The sequence below is a fragment of the Falco peregrinus genome, chromosome 2 (genome assembly GCF_023634155.1).
Source record: "Falco peregrinus isolate bFalPer1 chromosome 2, bFalPer1.pri, whole genome shotgun sequence".
Lineage (NCBI taxonomy): Eukaryota > Metazoa > Chordata > Aves > Falconiformes > Falconidae > Falco > Falco peregrinus.
In genome coordinates, this window is record NC_073722.1 from 89,458,765 (window position 1) to 89,469,019 (window position 10,255).

General features: G+C 39.5%; 1 protein-coding gene across 2 annotated transcripts in view; it reads right to left on the reverse strand.

Annotated features, from left to right (window-relative positions):
• Positions 1–5,518, reverse strand: part of SLC5A1 (solute carrier family 5 member 1) — a 31,691-nt gene extending 26,173 nt beyond the window's left edge. The window contains exons 1-3 of one of the 2 annotated variants that reach the window (XM_055797715.1): positions 5,359–5,518; positions 4,743–4,867; positions 936–1,007 (exon numbers count right to left, since the gene is read on the reverse strand). In XM_055797715.1, the coding sequence (XP_055653690.1) occupies positions 936–1,004 (69 nt within the window). In that variant the 5' untranslated portion in view covers positions 1,005–1,007; positions 4,743–4,867; positions 5,359–5,518. Of the gene's footprint in view, positions 1–935; positions 1,008–3,171; positions 4,031–4,742; positions 4,868–5,358 lie in introns of those variants that run through there. The other variant, XM_005233247.3, reaches the window with a different exon arrangement.
• Positions 5,519–10,255: the final 4,737 nt, after the last annotated feature.

The following is a 10,255-nucleotide window of genomic DNA, read 5'->3' on the forward strand; positions in this document are numbered from 1 at the left end:
TTACTGTCACTCTCCCTAATCCTGTAGCTGAATCCATGTGGGTGGAATCTTGAATCAAAAGTCTTAATTAGGTGCAAAAACATTTTTGGAGACTGAATGCAAGGTCAGGAATGTTGAGGATTTCCATTCAGGCACAGGGAAGCATGTACAACTCAAGTAATACAGAAAATGCAGGTTTGATTAAGTCTCCTGCTTTTCCAAGAAGTCACACTAAATAGAATCTATGATCTGGAAGAAATAGATAATTGTTTCTAATATCATTTCTGCCAAAGGCCTGATGGATAGCTATGAACTCGTTTTGTGTCTGTGACCCCTTTTCTCCACCTTGGAAGAGAACACAGATCCACAGAAGACAAACAATGTAAGTCACAGATAATCTTTAAAAAAATGTAAACTACATTTTACCAATAACTTATCATAATGTTTTCAGGATTTTATCCTTGTACAGACCAGAACTTGTTACTAAAAGTGGAAACAACAGAGCAATATGAGGAAAAAGTTCAGTAAATTAACTCTTCTCTGCGATGATCTCAAAACGAGCCAGCTTGTTTGAGTGCAGTGAAAGTAAAAAATTCAAACTATTGAAAAGTTTTAAAGTGGGCTGAAAAGCAAAGCACTGGATTTGTCTACACTGACATGACCAATGTACCTAAGTTCAAACAAGTTGGTCTCATAATGAAGACAGCTCAGAGCTCAACAGGGACAACTTCCCCAACACTTTTCCCTGCCTGTCAGGTGGCTTTTGTTGTGCAGTTTGCCCTGTGCCACCATGGCTAGAGAAAGAGTTCGAACTGTGCCTACACAACATAGCCATCACAGTCTCAACAGCATTGTAGGGATACTTAATATTTAAGGACTAGATACAGTCATATGGAAGTGGATGCACACACACATATGTATGTTTTATATACACACACAATATATATAGCACTCACCGGCCACCAAACCATGCTTCGTCCAGCCAGGAAGAATCCACCTACTGTCCCACGGTTGGTTGAGTACATAGCCTGGAGAAAAGCAAGCAAGCAAGCAAGCAAGATTGAATCATATTTTAAGTATAACAGGCAAGATAAACCCAGACTAAAAACAAACAGCTAGAATTAAGCGATAATATGTATGGGGAGAGTAAAGTGGAAGAAATAAAAAGAGAGTGGTTAAAAAGAAAAAGTTTATGATGAAGAAAATAATACAACTGAATAATGATTCTTGCATCTAGGTCTACATTAACCATTCACACTTCATAGCTTCACCTTTCATTACAGTGCAAAATATTAAAATAAAATTTAATTTAACTAAAAATGATCAAATAAAAGCTCATATGAACACATCAGGTATGCAATGTCTTTGACTTCAGGCATCAAAAAAGACTGTAAGTTGCAACTTCATTAACAGAAAGTGTGCAGCTTTTTTATTCAATATTATCCAACCCCAGAAAATACCTACAAAAATCTATTTTCTTGTTGTGATATCAGCATTGTACCCACTTCTCTCAAGTTCAAAAAAAGAGAAGCCAACTAAAATTTCCTTTTTAGGTACTCGTTTTGTATTTTTCAAGGGATGGGCTTCAGAAGGAAGCTTTGTCCAATTTCCATTAATGACCCTGATCCAAATATTGGATTCCCATTGTCTCCTCTGGTGGACTTTGAACAGGCAAATAAAGTAAGAAGACTCAGGAAAATTATCCAGATCTTTTCTTCTGATGCAGAAGAAAGGAAGTAACTTACACTTAACTACACACAGCAACTGAGTATTTGTCCAATAAAGACAACACTGGTGCTGTAAAGAAATGGTTCCAGGAATTACTCAGCAGACAATAGCCTGACAAGCCACAAATCAGCTCCTTTTTGTCACAGATGGTTAATGCAAAGTTCAACAGCAGCACCAGCCAGACCTCCCTGGCAAGGACCCCGCTCCTTCCCACAGGACAGCAAGGTGCTCAGGTATACTGGGGGCTCCAGAGTTTTTCTTATGGTTTTGGCATCTACTACTGCGATGAAGAGGTAAAGAAAAGGTTGTGTCCACTTTGTGTCCACCCTAACTTTTTGGTACTCTTCAAAACATTGCCAGGCTGCTAGAAAGGGAGGTTTGTTTTGCAGCCAACTTCTCTGCCTTCAAAATGGACCCCTGGGATGCTCCTGGCAAGGAGAGGATTATTGAGGGACAATGCCTCCCATCCGCTTGTTAATGGTCAGGTGTTCAGGTGACCAGGAGAGCTTGCCCTAAGGAAACCAAAATTGAGTGACATTCCACTGTTTACAGCTTTGTAGCTCACAGTATTGGCCTATTATCTTCAAACCCTTCAGCACTGAGGTTACACCAACAGAATGGTATCTGCCTTGCCCCATTAGCCATGAAAGCACTGCACTTGGGTTGCAGATGAGGCAGGAGTTTCCCTGGCAGCCCTCAGCGCAGTCAGGATTGCCGGGCAGAGGGCAAGAGGCTCCGCTCTTCGAGGGCCATGAACAGAGTCATTGCCAGCACCTGCCACCCCCAAAACTGTTCCCTCCTCATCGTTTCAATGGCACTGCAACCTGGAGCCAAGGTCCTGCTGGCAAAAAAAAGCCACGATAATACAGCCCATAAGCGGCACCTACAATCCTGAGCACCTCACTCCTTTGCAGAGTGATCTAGAGCCCCGGGGGGTGGGGGTGGAGGGGTAGGTGTCCTGCAGTGCTCCTGTTGCACCCCACACTGCCTCCCCACACAGTGACTTCACCTCCGTTCTTCTCCCTGCAACTCCCTCTTCTCACCATTTCCCACAGCATCACCTTACACCCCCAGTTCCCACTGGAGTCCCAATGCCAAACCCCATCCATTCACCTCCCACCTGCTTTCTAACAGGGACCCCAGCTGGCCTGAGCCTCACTGAGCAGATCTCTCTGCTCCTTCCCACACAAACTTCATTACTCCACCTTCCCCACTAGTTCCATTCATCCACCTAAATGGATGCCTCCGCAGCTCACCATCCACTCTCCAGTAAATAATCACATTTCCCCCACCATACACTTATTAACTATCTCAATTAAGCACCAAAATCTTCATACAATTATACATTTTCATTTACTAAGCCATTTTCCCAAGACACTGCAAACTACCTGCTCATTAAATAAAATAATATAATATAAAATAATAAAACAAAACAAAATAAAATAAAATAAACCCCCAACCTACCCATAGTCCCACTGCCAGGACTACCACAAAATAGATGACAATAACAGAGATGTCTGCAGGATTGTTGATCCTTATGTTGGGTTCCATCCTGGCTGTTTCTCTGGCTTTCTTCTTCTTTATCTCCTTATGTGCTTCTTGCAGAGTTCAGGTTAATGATAAACTGCTGTCATCCCCTACGTCTTATATAATATATAACTTCAGATTCACTTGTCTCCCATGGGACACAAGTTGAAGCTGCTGCTTTTCCTTGGGAAACAAATTCTTCCCAAATATTGCTCCTCTGTTACAGGTGCTGCAGATTTCAGAGTTCAGTTCCCCTGCCAAAGGTGCTCAGGGTTTTAACATCCAGGAGCAGATGTCTGAGAAGGAATGAGCATGGAAAGGAGTGGCTTGGCTGCAATAAACCCACATATTTACCTCACTGTGTGAATACTTTTTTTTTTTTTTTTAAGTGGTTGTACCTGTAAATCTAGTCATGGAAGATGTAGTTCTTTTAGACGATTATGGTAAGCAATTATCTGTGAGGAGGAGTGAGTGACCTGATACCTGGGGAAAACCCAGGGGTCCAGACCTGGGACATCTTCTGTGTCATCTGTCAACTCAGCAGCATTATTCAGTGGAGCAACAGCCCTGCACTTCTGGGAAGGATACAACTTGAAGCTGTTTACATCTCTCACAAGGATACAGGTAAAGATGCATGTGCACCACAGGACTGAGATCCAGGAGCTTACTGTGCCGAATTCCAGAATGTTTAGGCGGTGGTGGTGGTTCTCTCTATTGTAGCTAATCAGCTTCACATTCAAGTAAGTTCAAAGTTCACCAGAGCTTGGGTCTGCTCTCCCTTTATTTGTTCCTCTGACTTCAGAATCAAGCTAAGCAAAATAACTGGTCACAAAGATGTGGAACACTCTGATTATAGAAAGATCTTCAAGCTCTTAACAAGGAAGCTTCCCCAAAGAAAAATCCAGGACATTTAGAACACGAGACACAGGTGCCAGGCATACTTCTGGGCTCTAAGTATACCTGAAAGTCCTATTGTCTGCTTGATACTAGGGAATCATTATCCATTTACAGCTGATTAGGCTGCCCTTTGGGAGTAAAATGTTACCCTGAAGTTACGCAGAGTAGAACAAGCAGTACAGTACACAGAAAGCACAGCAGGTCTGACCATCTTGCAGTGGTTATTTCCTTGGGAGCTGAAATTGAGGTCTGGCTCTCTGTTCATTGGCAAAGAATTTTTCTTAGGTAAACTACCCTTTGGTAATTGTGGCTAATAAAAAGCACCAAAATCTAAGAAGCTATAATAAAGTGTGATAGCTTATAAGAATAAAATAAAAATATCACTATTGTTTGAGCACCTATTCTCTTATAAAATAGTCGTGTCCTCTGATAGTTTAGGCATCTCTCCCAACAAACATTCTTCAGTTTGTCCTACAGGACTGTGAAATGTTAGCTTTAAATCCAACAGAGAAAAAATTAACCCTGGAAGCTGCTGAGCATCCAAAATTCCCATTAGCTGCAACCTTCCCTGCTGTGTATTTCAGAGGAAAATAAAAGACTTATTTACTAACCTTAATTATCAGGAAACAGTTTGCCTAAGATAGGCTGTAGATGGCACTTCTTTACAAAGATTGACATAGTTTCCCATGGGTCCTTGCAACTAGCAAAAAGGCTAGAACTCCATTTCTGCATCAGTCTACAGAGGCAAAGCAAAGAAAAATTAGACAGGAATTTATCTACTATAACGTGTCTCATCCAGACCTCTGCACAAAAGAGCTCAGAAGCTAAGAAAAGCTACAGCCTCCTGTCCACAGCTGCTAGCACAGCCACACCAACAAGACAGCAAGGTTTGAGACTGTAACAGAGAATCAGTGTCTAAAAAATAATAATCATGCAATTCCTTTCTTTATATACAGTGGAAACAAACTTTATTCTGTTTTTGTTCCTGAAGGTCACAAACCCAAACCAAACATTCTCTACAAGACTGTTAAAAAAGGCAGGCAGCTTTGTCGAGGCTCTTAATATCTCACCTCCACATCCTCGTATCTGCAGTCAAAGAGAAACCTAGAAGCATTACATTCAGCAGATTGTTGGTGTACTACATTAACCACTTCATGAACTGAATGCTTATAAATGGTCTCTGAAAGGTCAGCCAAGTTTCCAGATTTGAAAAGAAGCTGAACCTACCTTTGTATTAAAGTTTTCAAAGATAAGCATTGAGTAAACCTCCTGATGTGAAGTGTGAGGAGACAGGAGACAATTAACCTCTTTTTCTCACACTCAGCTAGCAATGTGCTTCAGTAGGTGCTCTCATCATCCTGAAGTGTCTGGTCAGGCAAGTATAGGGCTCCAATACTAGAAAGAATGACAAATAATTTGATATATTGGGGAAATTTCTCTATTTTTTCCTTTGAGCCAGGCTAATTCATTGAAGTAAGAGAGATTTTAATGGGAGCAGGAAAAACAACTAGTCTAAGTAGCGTAACACAGCAACTGTGATCCACATCTGTAATGACTGCTCCCTCTGGATCAAGTCTGATAACATTCAGCTTATCACGAATATGTTCATACTTGAACAGAGAAATAAGACAACGGATGAAAGCACCAACAGCTACAGAATGCTGGAGTCATTTACTCAAAATCACACACCAGACTACTGATGGAGATCAAACAGAACGGTATCATGGATCTGTATACCCAACCGTGTAACTGCAAGGGCTGGCAGGGGCACCACTGTCTTATGGGGCACAGAGCAGGTACATGAGCTATGTAGAAGCCACAATTGCCCTGTTGTCATTGGAAAATCGGGCTGTAGCACAGAAAAATTGAGATTTATAGTCCTTGCTGCCACTTAGCCTAGTCTTTTAGAAACTTAGTGTAAGTCTTCCTCCTGAAGATGGCAAATGATTAAAAAAAAAGGAAAACAAACTACAAAGAGAAAGATGTATTAGTATGCAAACTACCTCCCACAGAGGAACTCCTCTAATCTTTTCTCTGACATTCCTCCACAGTTCTTTATAAAGCAAGCAGATTTCTTTTGGAGATGATCCTCAGAAATGCTAATTTATACACGAGATCCTTTGTACAATTAATAAAGGACAAAACTAGGCAAAAATGTGCAGTTATTTTACTTGTGGAAGGCCATATACTATGTTAGTAAAGCCTCTTCCCTCTTTTTCTAGTTTCCTAGCCATGTAGTACCAACTTGGTGAGAAAAGATATTATATTTGCAATGGTCCTAATAACAGAGGATGGCAGTTTGAGTAAGAGACAGGAGGATTATTTAGCACCTTTTGTTTGATGCCACAAGTCCTTTTTCTCTTTGTGCAAGCTTGCTTAAGTGAGCAAAACCTGGGTCTAATTAGAAGAATTAGTCACAGAAGGATGACAAAAATGTTAGAAACTAAAAAGTGGAATCCATAAAAGAGGAATTATGTCAAGGCAAAAATATCCAAACTCCAGTAGGTATGATGTAGATAAAAGAAAAAAAATCAGTAGGAAAAGGGATGCCTTCTTAAAAGCTTATCAGAAAGCAAGCAAGGTTATTCTGTTCTCATTCTGAAGATCAGATCAAGAAACATGAAAAACCCCATGTGTTTATCAACAGACAAAAAAGGTAACAAAAATAAAATGAGCTCTTTCTAGACTTATTTTCTTATTAGTATATATCTACAGAGAAGAAATATCAGAGGACATAAAAACAGATTTATATGCTGATAGACAGAATTGAAGCAAGGAAATACATTCAGTTCTTCAGCAACTGATTAAATTCTCTCTGTATGATCTGTAAGTACACCCAGGCCGGCAGTGTCTAAGCCCTGCCAATGTTATAAAAACAACAGTCCAAGGACTGCACTCTTCCGGCAATATAGACTAGGATAGCAAATAAAGTAACCTGAATTTATTTTTATTTTACTAATGTTTGATTCTTTCTTCTAATTCAGGAGATTAACAGGGGAGGATTAATGGCAAGAGACTGATTTGAAATTTCCATTGGGAATAATAAAGTTGAATAACAGATTAAAAAATACTCCCCCAAACCGATGCAGACTGTCACCAGATTTAGCCACCTGACAGCGAGGCAGATAAGAAGTTGCTTGTGGGGAGCAATCTAACTGAGTAGCATTCTCATTAAAAGAGAAGTACAATTATTATCCCATAAACTATATAACCCAAAATATATTTATTATCCTTATGATCTAATCCATCGCATTTTGTATATGTTAGAGGCTTGCTAATCCTTCTCAGGAGCTTCCTACCTTTCTCCTAAAACAATGTTTCCATAAAAATACTTTTTAGAGATGCCGATTTGCCACTTCTACTATACCTAAAATTAAATAATATAAGAAATTGTCCAGAGTGGCTGCATAATCATGATCACAGCTCTCAGAAATATTTTTACTACTCATACCCTGGAGATGCTTTACAGAAAATAATATCTCCACCGCATAAAACACAGGAGAGAAATGAACAGGAGATGATCTGCTGACACCCCTTCCACTGAAATAATTCTTCAGTTTTTCAGGTGAACTAATGAAAACCCTAGTTGCTCATACTCTGTTTTTTTTTAAATAAATGTAATCACTCTTGAAAAATGGATATCCTCAGCCCTTGTAGATGTTTTCATTGCCCTACAGCAATAAGCAGCAACAAATTTATTAATATTTATTGATTTGACAGGTCAATTTGATTAAAGAAATCTAAGTGGAGGAGGGAAAAGATCATAATCTACTAATGTAATAGCCTAATATATATTCCAATTTGCTCTACAGCATCCCAGGGGCTCATAGTTAAGCCTCTTGTTTGCAGCGTGTTTGGCTGCAAAATTAAACGAGGAAAAAATCTGAGTAATACTGTACAAAATACAATATAATACTGGAAAACCAATAAGAAGAGAAAGAACCCAGAGGAAACATTCTTTAAGGAATCTGGGCTGAAACAGGTAGTATTCACCTTTGGCACACACTCTTTTTTGCTATTGGAGCAATAATTTGTTCAGAAATAGGGAAGAGTGAGACATGGCAATCCCTGGTCAGGATAAAAATGAAAAGAATTGCCTGGAAACACTTCCCAGTGAGGGGGAAGGAAAAGCTAACAAACCAACCAACCCCAACCAACAACAAAAAAGATCATACACAAGCAACAGTTGAAAAAAATAAAGAAATGGAAATACTGAAGAGTGTGAAAAGTACGCTAATATTACCTGAAAACGAAGAATATTGATAAATTAATTTACGCAGAGGTATCGTTTGATCAGACTTTGAGTTCTGACAGATTCTAGAACAGAACAAAGGACACAAAGTGTTATATTGGTATGAAATGGAGATCCCTTCTACAGTGAGATCTTATTCATCTGCCAACTTAGAAAATCTCAAAACCAAAAAATACTTGTTCTATAGTTTCAGTCTTTTTAATCAACTTAATGCTAATTATTGAAGTTATTACAAAACTATTTCTTTGATATTAAGGCAGTAGCCTGCATCCATTTCCAGGAGAAAAGCTAGCCTAGTCCTCTGTCTCAAAAAGTCTGTGAACTTCCCCAGCAGATGCGGAAAGTAGCCTAGTCCTGAGCTGCGTATACTGAACTAAAAGAACACGTGTTATAAACTAATGACATATTTTCTTACTTTAGTAATCATTGAGGGCAAGACGTGGGCAGAACTTGAAAACTTCACAAAATGTTATGATCATGGGAATCATTGTAACCATGTATCAGATCTGGTATATCAGATTCTTGTGCCTGTAATTAAACTCCTAGGACAACATGAACGGAAGGAATATTACATTGACTGCTAGTGTGAAGCAATAAAACAATTCCAAAGCAACCATGCCCTTCCTTTTAAAAGACTCATCCCTCAATTTCTAAGTTCTGTGGATAGCAGAACTTAAAACGTTAATTAAACTATAATCCAGAATGACAAAAGAGGCTCATGACTATGCACAATAAAGTTAAATAGCTCAGTAGCTGTAACAAAGTTATCACTCATTCATTTTCAAAACTTTGATTTAGATTATTGCTTCACAGTATGGTTTTGCTAGCATATTCTTTTTATTCCAATCATAATTTTAATGACTGTACATACCCTGATTAAAGCTACATCTGGTCCTGAGTTTTATAGCTACCATGGTGAACAATCCAATCCAAGCAGCTACATACATTCCATTTAAAACACTTCATGAAGCCTTCTGATATTGCGTGATGTGTCAGCACCTCGATAGGCATGAATTTTATAAACTTTCTTTGCCCTGCCAAAATAGATGTGAAGATTACAGAATGAATCTAATACTAGACACTCATCATTTAAATCTCCCCCGTCATCAGTGTGATGTAGTCTTTGGATAGATTTTAATTGTTATTTTGTCAAAAGCTGAACATTTCTAGAAGGAATTTTAGTTCATGTGCCTCACAGATTAAATCGTTTTATATTATACATCAGATCTGTGTTATTTCAGTCTGTGGTATACATGTTTACCAGTACACGTAATGTGTCTATTTACGTGAGGGGTTTTCTCTGTGTATCAGAGCGTCAGTGCAGGATGTAAAGATGGCATACCGATGGGTGTGGGTATTGCCGGGATTCTGACTGAGGCATAAGATGAGTGTTTGATGACACCAACCAGCACATAAAGAAAATAACCAACCCACAAACAAAAACCCGCTTGATCTTCGCAGGTGCTAGGAAATTTGTTTGCTCACATTGTGATGTGAGGAGCTGCACTAGAGCGACAGGCAAACTGATAATTAAACCTAATAGCCTCCTGACAGTAAAGGAACTCTTCAAAATGTCTATAGCTCTTGCTAAAACAAATCAGCTCGCCCGATTTTGACACTGCTAAATCCCTCGGGTAGACAGGTTGCTGATGGTTTAGGCATCGCGTTTAAAACTGCGCTGAGAGCGCTCTGCTGAGAGCGCTCGCTCTTCGTTTGAAACAGTGCTTCAAGCAGAGGCAGCAGGCAAGACATCAGCATTCCCAATGTTATCGACACTCACTGTCTTCTTTGTTATAGGGAACAGAGGGCGATTACCACTCAGAATGCACTACGCAGACACAAGAAGGCTTCAAAAGCCCTATCTTCCCTGTT